General features: G+C 37.7%; 2 protein-coding genes across 2 annotated transcripts; both read right to left on the reverse strand.

Annotated features, from left to right (window-relative positions):
- Positions 1-541: 541 nt before the first annotated feature.
- Positions 542-3,433, reverse strand: LOC137187340 (complement factor H-related protein 2-like). The gene is made up of 3 exons (XM_067596166.1): positions 3,218-3,433; positions 1,598-1,777; positions 542-763 (listed from the first exon to the last, which is right to left on the reverse strand). The coding sequence occupies exons 1-3, from the start codon at positions 3,240-3,242 to the stop codon at positions 573-575; spliced, it is 396 nt and encodes a 131-aa protein (XP_067452267.1). The 5' UTR covers positions 3,243-3,433; the 3' UTR covers positions 542-572.
- A 1,772-nt stretch (positions 3,434-5,205) lies between these two features.
- On the reverse strand, positions 5,206-13,219 carry LOC137187339 (complement factor H-related protein 3-like). Its single transcript, XM_067596165.1, has 8 exons — positions 13,038-13,219; positions 11,848-12,042; positions 11,522-11,701; positions 10,921-11,103; positions 10,579-10,773; positions 10,262-10,441; positions 7,502-7,681; positions 5,206-5,514 (listed from the first exon to the last, which is right to left on the reverse strand). The coding sequence occupies exons 1-8, from the start codon at positions 13,105-13,107 to the stop codon at positions 5,330-5,332; spliced, it is 1,368 nt and encodes a 455-aa protein (XP_067452266.1). The 5' UTR covers positions 13,108-13,219; the 3' UTR covers positions 5,206-5,329.
- Positions 13,220-13,690: the final 471 nt, after the last annotated feature.

A 13,690-nucleotide genomic window follows, 5' to 3' on the forward strand; every position in this document is an offset into this window, starting at 1 on the left:
TCAAACTGTCCGCTGGCTAAATAGCCTGCAGGTGTGTATGTGTGTAAATAATTATTTGTCTACATGTTAGCTCATTGATAGACTGATGGGATGCTGTCTTGTGACCCTGCAAGGAAAAAAAAAAAAAAAGGATTCAGAATAAAAATGTATTTTCCTTTAGTCCATTCAACTGGAGGTTGTGCTGTGTCTTCAACTTTTTTTTGTTTGCATTACTAGTTATTACAAAATTCAGGAACAAAATCAGTCAAACTCAGGTCAGCTGCCTCATCAGGATGATGTGGTTGTGCTTTGATCAGAATAGATTGACACTGGTGTGGCAATGTCAGCAAAAACATTGCTTAACTCTGTTTGGTGCATTGAAATAACATGACATCACCTTAAACAGTTTCTTGAGGCCTTTAAAAAAAAAAGATTGCCACTAGAAACAAGCATAGAAAAAAAATCTTTATTGGTTGTGACTAAAAAGCAAGCAGTACATGAAATAACTGTAGGGGGGCACCACAGTGCAGCACATCATATGATCTTTCTTTATTCATGGTTCTCATCACGCCGCTTCCAGTCAACAAACACTCTTATTGGCATGAGGGCAGGAGCAACACACCATCATTACACTTCTGACGCAGTCCCACGTTGTTGACAGGTTGTCCTTTGGTGCACTTGAACTCAATTACATCGTCATGAGTTGAATACATTTTGTTGGCATCTCTATATTTGAATGCAATATTTTGATGCCTTATGTCATCAGCTGTCACGGTGCAGGGTTCTGCAAGAGATAATGGACAAAAAAACATTTTGTTGATGTCAGAAGTGACTAAAGTATCATGTATAGCGGGGCAGTGTGTTGGGCAGACTACTTTCTGCCACACTTACCTGATAACATTGATGATTTTAGGCCTGGTGTTTGACATTATAAGCACAAGAGTGAGATATAAAGATATGTCAAAGGAATAATCACACTGATCACAATCTATTATTGAATTTATTTAACTCAAACTGTCACCTCCAACCACTGGAAACCATATTGAAATTATAATTAAACCTGCAATTACTTATATATTGGGGGGGGCAGCAGAACAAACTATAAACATGACACTGATATATTATCACCTTATAAAGTTGTCATGGTGAATGTGTCAACAAGCCTATTTACACATCACATTTAGAGTTGTGTTTCTGGTCACTTGACAGGGTAACCAACTCCTGAGAGAAATATCTGGTTCTTCAGCTGCTAAATGCTCCACTGTGTTCACCAGCTGGTTGCAAACTGTGTCTGTTTGCAGTTTGGTGATGAGCAGGAAGTGTACAGTGGGATTTTAGAGCTTTTTTGTCTGCAAACAGCTGCTTAAAATGATGCATTGAGAGCGCTGAGAGTGAACCAAAATGGTAAGGTTGCAGCCAGACAGCTTAACAATGAGCTAAAACTTGCTATAAATCACTGAAAAGCTGAGGGGAGCTGCAGAGTTTAGTGATCACCGCCTCTTATACTACTCATTTCATACATTGTTATTATAAAAATAATGGCCAATATACATTTTGACCATACAAAACAACACACATTGCAATATGAATAATAAATATGAGGACAATTATAACTTACTGAGGCATCTCATCTGTCCGGTCCATTCACCGTTGATGCAGGTTCTGCTAGGTTCACCCTCCATGATGTAGTATTTCTGACACACGTATTCAACCCTTTCAGTATGGCTGTAATGAGTTTTCATAGTGTCCTTGATGTCTCCGTTGCCAAGAAATGGTGGTGTCTCGCAACCCAAAAGCTCTAAAAATGTATGGATACAGACAATGTACATGTTTAGGTATTAGACTCTGGCCCAGTTCTGAATGATTCAGATAATTGGCACATCTTCTGGATAATGATTGGGCAAAATACTTTAATCACACAATATTGTGGCCAATTTGTCACCACCTGTGACATGTATCCTTAGATAGTTTAGTATGACAGGCTCTCAAAGAATGTAGGGCAATGATGGTACAAGTTTAGGCAAGTAACTTTATTTATAAAGCACAGAAACAACAACCAAAATGCTGAATAATTAAAGAACAAGCTGTGCAAGGACAAGGAGCACAGATAATGAATGCACATTAGGGACATAAAGAGTTATTCGAGTTCAAATGTCAAATAATAAGAAATGGCTTTTTAGGCGGGTATGACGGATGAGGTTTCAAATTCAATTATACACAGTGACAGAGGCCAGTATGAGACTGATGTGGTCTCTCTTTTTTGGTGCCAGTGAGAAGTCAACATTTAGGGAATTACAGTAGTCTAATTGACAAGAAATTAAGGCATGGATGACTTTCTCCAGATTGTGGAGCAATGGATTTTGGATACAATCTGCAGTTGGAGGAAACTGGACCAAACTAGTGAATTGCTTCGCTTTTCAAAGCTGATATCAGAATCAGAAATGACTCCATAACTTTTTCCAGAGGTTTGAATAAACTCAGCCAGCTTGTCAAGAGTTTTAGGGCCAAGACAGACACAATATCATGCAGTCATGTATTTGTATTGAAGACTGAAACTGCAACTCCCCTGATTTGATTCTTTCCAGGTGAATAAATATATTAGTAAGAAAAGAATATCAAATGAAAAATAAATATCTTTCCATAAATGAAATGAAGATATCAACAATTAAATAAATAAGCAATTAATTATATATTGCAAATGCTATATTTTTCAATAGATAATAAATCTATATCTTTACACCATCTGTAAACTCTGTTCCATCTTCATTAGGTTAATTGTTGTAGCCATTATATATTACATTTTTACAATTTTATTAATTCACAAGAGCTCTTTTATGCACTGATTTCATATATGTGTTTTATATTATTTCTGTATAATTTCTGAATTTTAATAGCATTTTGCAGGTTGGCTTTTGTGTATATTTCCACCTTTGTGGACAATAAAGTTCTATTCTGTTATTTATTCACTGTGTTTTTTTTTAGCCCCCATATGTCAAAAGGGCTCTTTTGTTTAATTTTTTGTTTATTTCACAATGACGCTTTCCAATCTTGGTGGACAGGGTCCACTCCTGTGGACAGATCACTCCTGTGGTGTTAGGATAATAATAATAAGTTCAGGTTTTAATATTTGATTAAATCGCTCAATAAAAAGGATGTTTTTCCACGTACGTTTTCAGCTACATTAACATTAGTGCAACTTTGGTACAACTAAAACTGACACATTATTCAAAACTCTTACCATTCTGTGATGCCGAAACGTCCATGTTCAGCCACAGGGCAAAAAGGAAGTAGAGAGAATCTCATAGTGACGGTCCAGGAAATATAGGTGCTGTAGTCAGGAACAACTCTCTTAACAGAGTATCAGTGGTTGAGTCGATGTTTGTCCCCTTGTAGTTGTACAGGTAAGTGTTTCTACATGGTGGAAATTCACAAATTGATAAGTAAACTGGCACTGCCAAGGAGCATGGGCAAATTTGCCAAAGACCTCCTCCACCAAACTTGCAGAAGTCCTCTCTCAAATGCATTTTTCTAAAATGCATTCACAAATTCCAACATTTAATGTGGTCTCATGCACAAAGGCAGTCTTTACAAGCAATCTTTATATTTTCACTTTACAATAAACTGCTACTAAACGAAGCTTGTGGTAAGATTGTTCTCTCATCTGATGTTTGCAAATCAAGGATGAACTTTGAAACTCACCTGGTAAGCAAACATGGATGAGAAATAGATATTATAGGCTGGTAAAATCCAGACTATTCAGCATTTATTTCCTTGTTTAGATCTTTTGTTTGACTAGTAATTCACTCCAGATATACTGGATGTACTGTAAGTGTAGTATATGCATCTTTTATAAGTATCTACACAGCTGGTCAGTAGATTATTAATTATTAATGTATACAGTTGTGTGTAGTATACCTTTATGAATGCAAATGGTTCTCAATGGATATCCTCCTTCACTTAATAACTGAGAATCTTAAAGGAATATTTCAGTATTTTGGGAAATCTGTGTATTTGCTTGCATACAGTAAATATGAAACTATTACCAGCAGCCGGCTAACTCAGCTTAACACAAAGACTGGAAACGGGGGGCATTAAGGTGGATTAAACAAACAAGATGAAAGTGTGAGCTTTACAAAGGCGGATTTAGCTTTGGACAGAGCCAGGTTAACTGTTTCCATTTTTTACAGTGTTTGTGCTAAGCTAATTTAGCCGGCTGCTGTCAGGTAGCTTCCTACAAACAGACATGTGAATAGTGTCAATCTTCTCATCTTTTTCTCAGCAAGAAAGTGAATAAGTGTATTCTCAAAATGTGGAACTTTTAACTTTAAAATTTAGGAACTGTCTGATGCTTGCAAATTTTTGTTAATTTGAGTTTCTTTGTCTGTTCCTCTCATTTTAAAAACATATTCATTATTTCATTCATTTTTTAAATTTTAGATTGGTATATTTACCTTGTTCTGTTATATTGTTTTTTTTATTTAGGAAAACAAGATAAAATTCACAAAACATGGAAATTTGAACATCTACATTTGCATAACTCCACCTGCTAAAGATCATGTGATATGATCGAAAGCTCCAGAGCAGCTACTATGTTTATAGAAGCTGTATGTGTATACTTTATGTGTAAAGAATGTGTATGTGTAGCTAAATATATTTAGGTATAGTTTCACAAAACAATGTAGATAACAGCTATAATTGTGTCAACTTTCATTCTGGTCTTCTGCCTACCTAGTGCAGTGTTATTATGTAATATGTAATGAGATAATGTAGCTGGAACCTGCTGTACTATCTGTGAAAGCACTAATCTTAAAGAAGGGAGATGATTTCTTGCTTACTGACAAAGTACAGTACTTGTAATGAATGGTCTACAACCAGGCTAGCAGCTCTATACTCTGTACAAACAAATGGACATGAATATCTGACCAAAGTTTCATTGCAATCCATCTAATACATGCTGAGATATTTCAGTCTGGACCAAAGTAGTGGACCAACCGCCATACAGACCAACACATGTCTATTGAGAGGTTATAAATGTAAATAAATACCAAATAAACAATATATTGCAATTTTGGTTAAATTGGGAATTTAAATGATTCCAGCATTCAGACATGTATTTATCTCTCATGCAGAATAATAAAATAATAGAAAGTCTGATCTATTTAGCTTGTGCCTCAAATCTGTAGACTTTAAATCTCATAATGTTGTACATAAAGGCAGAAAACAATCTGAGTACACACAAATGTTTTATTAAAATTTCTCACAGTTGACAACACTGATACAGATGAGACAGACGATCAGTGCATAACTGTCACTTTTTGCTTTGTCCATTATTTCTACTTAACTAAAACTCTTACTGGCAAGTAGGCAGCAGAACCACACCACCATTACACCTCTGACTTAATGCCACCTCACCGACAGGTACTCCTCTGGCACACCTGAACTCAATTATTTCATCATGATGAAAATATTTATTGTCACTAGATTTGAGAGTAATGTTATGTTGTCTAGTGTCGTCTTCATTCAAAATACAGGGTTCTGCAAGAGACAATGGACAAATAGCATTTTGTTAATGGCAAGAATTACTGTAATGCACAGCACACTGCAAAAAACAACCATTAAAGGTGCAGTGTGAAGAATTTAGTGGCAGAAATGGAATATAATATTAATAAGTATATTTTAATTAGTGTATAATCACCTGAAAATAAGAATTGTGTTTTTGTTACCTTAGAATGAGCCCTTTATATCTACATAGGAAGTGGATTCCCCGCTATGTTGCACCACCATATCTTAACAGTAGCCCAGAACAGACAAACCAAACAGTGGCTCTAGAGAGGGCTTTTCATGTTTTTCGCAATCACCGTAGTGCTCCTACATGCTTGGAAGGGGAGGGTGAGGGGAGGTGTATTCATTTGGTTGCAATCTGCAACCTCACCACTAGATGCCACTAAATCTTACACACTGGACCCTTAACCCCAAGTGTTTTTGTAGCCTAAAGACCTGGTCACGGTGACATCAATCTGCGCGTTTGTGAAAAATTTGGATCAAGAAGCTTGGTGACGTACTGACTACTCACAGGACTAGTTGGTGAACTACTGTAACTGGTGAGCTAACTGCTAATACGCCAGTCAGCTGGTAGCGGGAATGTCTCATCCACTGAGTGGGAGACAGTCCTGGGCTCCCCCATAGAAAAGTGGCTATGCACTGCTCTTTAACAGAGATGGGGCAGTTAACCAAATGTACATTGGCCAGACCAACCAGTTAGTCCTCGTCTTTAAAGTCTTTTCTCTTGTAAAACTGAAAAGTACTGTCTGAAAACACTTGGGATAAAGCATAAATTTCACGTTTGTGTCGCCTGTCCAGTTTTCGAGTGTGGCATCTTCTTCACCTCATTCTGGTGCGGCAAGCGTGAGTGGGCTCATCACTGTATCAGTGTCCCCCCACCCACCCACCAAGCACGAAAACAGTCCATAGGGTCTTTTTTGCCACAAGGGGAAAAAACTAACCAATTTCACACTCAAAAAAAAGGTTGTCACTGGGGCAAATACACTTGGTGGAGGACTAATTTGTTGGTTAGGCAAATGTGTGTCTGGTTAACTGCCCCATCTCTGTTAAGGAGCAGCGCACAGCTGCTTTCCGGAGCTTTTCTATGGGATAGCCAGGGACTGTCTTCCATACAGTGGATGAGACAGTCCCAGACAGGGCTAGCTGGCTGGGCTGGCACTACTCAGTTACAATAGCTCTCCATACCTCTTTCTATTTCCTCTGTACCCCGCTGTTTACTTCCCCCCTGGAATTTTGTTTACAGTATTATACATCAAATTCAATAAAGAGTTACAGCGGTCAAATGAAACTCTACATTTCCTTGTTAGCTTAGCTTGGTTGCTAATACAATAAGTTCACACAGTTTATTCAGAAGACGTGTGTGTACCATTGACTCATAACTCATAACTGTTTGCAAACCATTCTTGTTTTAGACTCCAACAGAGGAGTTAAAATAAAAGTGGATGGTGCAACACATCTAATAAACTGCGATTGCTTTTGCCATTTTAGACTCTGAGTCTGATCCCCCAAATATCAGCACGGTCAAGATGGCTTGATACTAAATGGCATGATTTGCTGGTCAAAGTTAAACCAGATGTAAAAAAATTGTGTAGATTTACTTCACCCCTATGAGCAAAAACATAAATTGTGGCAATTTCATTTAAATGAACTGATTTCTTCACAAAATTCTATATGCTGGCGTGACTGAGCTTTAAATCTCTCAATTTGCGGGACATAGAGGCATGAGCCCTGATACACAGTTAGTCCTGTGGTTTGTCGACCAATTATCCACCATGACCCTCCCCTCCCCTGAGGTCTGTATCGTATATAGCTGTTGCACCTCTAGATTAGAAAAAAAAAACACATTACCAATGAACATAATCCAGGAAGCAATTATTTCCTCCAAAACACGTTTGGTAAAGCACATTAGTGCCACTGGAAACCATTTTAAAATATATATAATCAAATGATTGTAACTTACTGAGGCATCTCATCTGTCCGGTCCATTCACCATTGATGCAGGTTTTGTGAGGTTCACCCTCCATGGTGTAGTGACTCTGACACATGTATTCAACCCTTTCATTATGGCTGTACTGACTTTTTATGGTATACTTGATGTCTCCATTGGCAAGGAATGGTGGTGTCCCACAACCCAAAAGCTCTAAAAATGTATGGATACAGACAACGTACATGTTTAGGTATTAGACTCTGGCCCAGTTCTGAATGATTCACATAATTGGCACATCTTCTGGATAATGATTGGGCAAAATACTTTAATCACACAATATTCTGGCCAGGTTGTCACAATCTGTGACATGTATCCTTAGATAGTTTAGTGTGACAGGCTCTGAAAGAATGTAGGGCAATGATGGTACAAGTTTAGGCAAGTAACTTTATTTATAAAGCACAGAAACAACAACCAAAATGCTGAATAATTAAAGAATAAGCTGTGCAAGGACAAGGAGCACAGATAATGAATGCACATTAGGGACATAAAGAGTTATTCGAGTTCAAATGTCAAATAATAAGAAATGGCTTTTTAGGCGGGTATGACGGATGAGGTTTCAAATTCAATTATACACAGTGACAGAGGCCAGTATGAGACTGATGTGGTCTCTCTTTTTTGGTGCCAGTGAGAAGTCAAGACGCAGCATTTTAAGCATATTGCAGCTGGGACAAGGAAGACTGACTAATGCCAACATTTAGGGAATTACAGTAGTCTAATCGACAAGAAATTAAGGCATGGATGACTTTCTCCAGATTGTGGAGCAATGGATTTTGGATACAATCTGCAGTTGGAGGAAACTGGACCAAACTAGTGAATTGCTTCGCTTTTCAAAGCTGATATCAGAATCAGAAATGACTCCATAACTTTTTCCAGAGGTTTGAATAAACTCAGCCAGCTTGTCAAGAGTTTTAGGGCCAAGACAGACACAATATCATGCAGTCATCCTTAGATAGTTTAGTGTTGGAAATGTCATTTGTTGAATTAAAGTTTTTAAATGTATTCTTTAAAAACAACTTTCCACTTGTTCTTAAATCACAATCTAGATGCTAAATAGTTTTTATCATGGTATTATTTATCTCACAGCAAAAATATTCTTAGTATGTGACTTAATATGATTAGGAAAACACATCTAATTCAGGCTAAATGCTCTTAATCCTGTCTTGAAAGCTCAGCTGGGAATGAATACTGCTCTTTTTTGTAACATATTCTGAAATATAACAAATTTCTTAATACCAGTAAGTTACTTACTTATTGTTACTAGTTACTATTCTTATTGTTACACAGCATATAACATGGTTGGGATGAGAGTTATAAATTTAGCCTGTTGAACCCATCCACATCTGGTTTGAAAGGGCTGAGCCATTGAATGCAAAACTGGCAAACTTGAATTTTATAAACTTTTTAACAACTGAAACAAACTGCTAAAAAAATCGTTTATTTTTGCTCACTCACTCCTTTGCTCTCCTGTTTTTTCAGATTTTTTTGTTGTAGTTGAAAGGTCTGCTACACTACTATGTTTCACTGTCAAAAAAAAACAACAACAAGAAATTCCTCCTTGTAGTTGTGATATTCATACTGTTGGCTCCCTGTGTTTGATTACTATATTAGTTAATGCTTTTAATAGGCGGGCAATTTTCTATATTTTTCTTATTGTGAACAAATCTCATATGCAGAGTCAAACCAATACTGAATTCATTCTACTTCCAAGTATTGTGTTGGTATCCAAAGCCTGATATATTGTATTCCTATGTGCCATAGTGCTCCTTTCTTGTCCAAAAACTATTTAAAACATGTCATTGATCCAGAATGTTGCACTGGGTGACACGTTCCTTCACAATGAAGGTTATGGTCACGATACAGCTCAAGAGACTAGCTGTTTTTTGTAAATTTCTCAGAGAACTTCAGTACAAAGTCAAGAGGTTGTGATATGTGGCACAACAAGCTAGTGAACCTCTGTAAACAGAGCTGATTTAGGCCATGAGGTCAAAGGAATTGCCTGCAGAGCTCAGAGACAGGATTGAGAGCAAAGTACAGAGATATCCTTAATGAAAACCTGGTCCAGAACACCGACCCTAAGCACACAGCCAAGACAATGCAGGACCGGCTTAGGGACAACTCTGTGAATGTCCTTGAGCGGCCCAGCCAGAGCCCTAACTTGAACCCAATCAAACATCTCTGGAGAGACCTGAAAATGGCTGTCCACTGACAGTCCCCATCCGACCAGACAGAGCTTGAGAGGATCTGCGGGGTAGAATGGCAGAAAATCCCCAAATCCAGGTGTGCAAAGCTTGTCTTGTCATACCCAAGAAGATTCAAGGCTGTAACCGCTGCCAAAGGTGCTTCAGCTAAGTGCTGAGTAAAGTGTCTGAATACTGTCTGAATACTGTCAATGTGATATTTCTTTTTTTCCTTTAATAAATTTGCAAAAAATTCTAAAATTCTGTCTTCACTTTGTCATTATGAGTGTAGATTGACAAGGGTAAGAATGAATTTAAACGACAAATTAGTGGTTTCTAGGACAAATTAGTGGAAAAGGGTCATTAGAGTAAAAAAGATCAATCCTTACTGGACCAAAATTCTCAGAGTGATGCAGATTTTGTCCTAATTTTAGACTTAGGGGTAAAAACATTGTATAAAATTAGTTGATATACTAGAAAATTACTCCTATTTACTCCATTTTCTCCTCCTGATGTTTCAAAGCTCCTTCCCCACTTGCATAAATATTCACAATACCTTGACAAGGTGGATCTGGACTCCACCCATCTCTGGTGCATGTGAGCTTATCAGCGCCATCTGTTTTCTTGTACCCTGACCTACAGATATAGCTTGTAGTGTCACCCAATGTTATTCTCTGCATCCAATAGACATTCCAGTAATGCACATCTCGGTGTTTTTGATTGGGGCATGTAACCTCTAGAATAAGAGAAAAAAATGTGTGTATCAATTGATCAGGGTCAGATTAACCATCATCATCATCATCATCATGGGTTTATAAATACAGAGAGGAATCATTATCTGTCTCTGGCACTAAAGTTTATGTAGTTTTTTACCGTGGCATATAGGTCTGATGTCCCACTGTCCGTTGTCTTGGCAAGTAGACACCGCTGAGGGGTCCCGACGGGTAGTAATCCCATACTTCTCTCCACATATGACCCTTACTGTGGTACCAGGTGGAAAAAAACTTCTGTGAGCAGGGTCATACATGGTTCCTTTGAGTGCCGGCAGCGTCAGTTCACATCTTACTGCTGCATTTGTTGAGAAATGAAGCATATTACCTGTTAGTTTGTTGTAACAAGACAGACTACAACACCATGACATCCATCCATCCAGCACCAATTTTTACTAGTCAGTGTGATAAAACCAATAAACTGAATTACTTGATTTATACTTACATTCACACACAGGTGTGGGGCTCCAGTTTGTTGTGTTTCCTATTTTTATGCATTTTGAAAGTATTTCTTCACTGGGTTTATATTTAGGATTGCATGCAAAATCCAAGATGTCATCTTCTTTGTACATTTGGATTTCTCCAAGCACATAACCATTTTCAATCTCAGGTTTATCACATGTAATCTCTGTTGAAGAATGCAGACACAAATACACGCACACACACACACACACACACACACACACACACACACACACGCACACACGCACACGCACACACACACACACACACACACACACACACACATATGCTACTGCAGTGAAGTTGTAAAAAAAAGGGAGTTTTAATCCCTGATTTAGTTCCTGAGTTTAGCGGCTCTTGGTTTCTAGGACAAATTAGTGGAAAAGGGTCATTAGAGTAAAAAAGATCAATCTTTACTGGACCAAAATTCTCAGAGTGATGCAGATTTTGTCCTAATTTTAGACTTAGGGGTAAAAACATTGTATAAAATTAGTTGATAAACTAGAAAATTACTCCTATTTACTCCATTTTCTCCTCCTGATGTTTCAAAGCTCCTTCCCCACTTGCATAAATATTCACAATACCTTGACAAGGTGGATCTGGATTCCACCCATCTCTGGTGCATGTGAGCTTATCAGCGCCATCTGTTTTCTTGTACCCTGACCTACAGATATAGCTTGTAGTGTCACCCAATGTCATTCTCTGCCACCAAACGACATTCCAGTAATGCACATATCGGTGTTTTTGATTGGGGCATGTAACCTCTAGAATAAGAGAAAAAAATGTGTGTATCAATTGATCAGGGTCAGATTAACCATAATCATCATCATCATCATCATCATCATGGGTTTATAAATACAGAGAGGAATCATTATCTGTCTCTGGCACTAAAGTTTATGTAGTTTTTTACCGTGGCATATCGGTCTGATGTCCCACTGTCCATTGTCTTGGCAAGTAGACACTGCTGAGAGGTCCTGACGGGTAGTAATCCCATACTTCTCTCCACATATGACCCTTACTGTGGTACCAGGTAGAAAAAAACTTCTGGAAGCAGGGTCATACGTGGTTCCTTTGAGTGCCGGCAGCGTCAGTTCACATCTTACTGCTGCATTTGTTGAGAAATGAAGCGTATTACCTGTTAGTTTGTTGTAACAAGACAGACTACAACACCATGACATCCATCCATCACAGGTGTGGGGCTCCAGTTTGCTGTGTTTCCTAGTTTTGTGCATTTTGAAAGTATTTCTTCACTGGGTTTATATGTAGGATTGCATGCAAAATCCAAGATTTCATGTTCTTTGTACTTTTGGATTTCTCCAAGCACATAACCATTTTCAATCTCAGGTTTATCACATGTGATCTCTGTTGAAGATTGAAGACACAAACACACACACACAAATATAACAACATTCGTTTATGAGAAGGCAGATGAGCTATAACTACTGATTAATCTGATTTGAGAGTAAAAATATGGGCCTATTTTAAAACTCATCTGTCTCTGAAACTAAAGTTAACCTAGTTTTAAACTTTGGCATATTGGTCTGGTGGTCCATTGGTTGTCTGTTGTCTTGGGAAGCAGAGACTGCTGAAGTGTCCTGCGGGTTAGAAATCCAGTACTTCACTCCAACATATGACTCTTAAAGGAAGGGTTCACAAGTTTTCAAGTCGGTCTTAAAACAATATTCAGGAGCCCAAATGAACATTGAAACAGGTTTTGCTGTAATCAGTCTTCCTGTTCATACTGGTCATTGGAAGATTCCTTCAAAATTCAAGAGAAAATTAAACTTTTTGCTCCACAGCAGTTTAAATTGTTGCTGGGATTTTCTACAAGCAGGTGTCTGAATAAGACCTATCACTCCCCCAGTGTTAATGTGGATACATGACATTTGATTACAGAAAAGGCTTGAAAAAGTTTACATCTGATTTTTTTCTCATCTTTGTCAGATTTTGTCACTTTGAGGTTTTAAGAAAAGGAGTTAAGGTCCTAATATTTGATAAAATGACAAATTAAGTTGAATATGTTACAAGATCAGCCACATGGATGTTGTTTTTTTAACTGCAGTACAACTACAAAATGGACCAGAAATCTTACGTTCTTACCATTCTGTTGTAAAGATTTATCCATGTTCAGCCACAGGATAAAGAGCCAAAGAAGGTGAAAGAATCTCATTGTGAGGGTCAGGAATTGCTGTATTTAGGAATTATTCTCTGACTAGAGTATCTGTGGCTGAGTTAATGTTTGTCCCCTCAGACTTATACAGATCAAAGTCTTTCCGGACAGTGAAATGCACAAATACACATTGAAAACAGTCTCTGTAACATGGGCACTTCTCCCAAAACCCTCCCTCACCACATACACACACAAGTGTGTGTTGTTTGAATTGCATTATGAAATAATGGAATGGTACAACTCACATTTCATAAGACAGACTACTCATATAAAACTATACAGTATTTAGGTCACAGTTTAACAAAGTGAGTGAGATAAAGCCAAATAAACATAGTATTTTGCAATATTGGTTGAACTATTTAATTCATTTCAGCAATATGGATTTTCCTGCAGGTCATGAGGGACAAAAACAACTACAACAGAAAACCAACATAACACAGTCTGATCTATATAGCTTTATTCTTTACAAGGAAATATGTTGACATTTACTCTTATAATACGGTACATAGGAAGAGGCACCAAACAGACGAGAAAGAACATGTATGTTTCATTAAAATTGCCACAGAAAACAGGAGAAGAGTAA

This window comes from Thunnus thynnus, chromosome 8 (genome assembly GCF_963924715.1).
Source record: "Thunnus thynnus chromosome 8, fThuThy2.1, whole genome shotgun sequence".
Classification (NCBI taxonomy): Eukaryota; Metazoa; Chordata; class Actinopteri; order Scombriformes; family Scombridae; genus Thunnus; species Thunnus thynnus.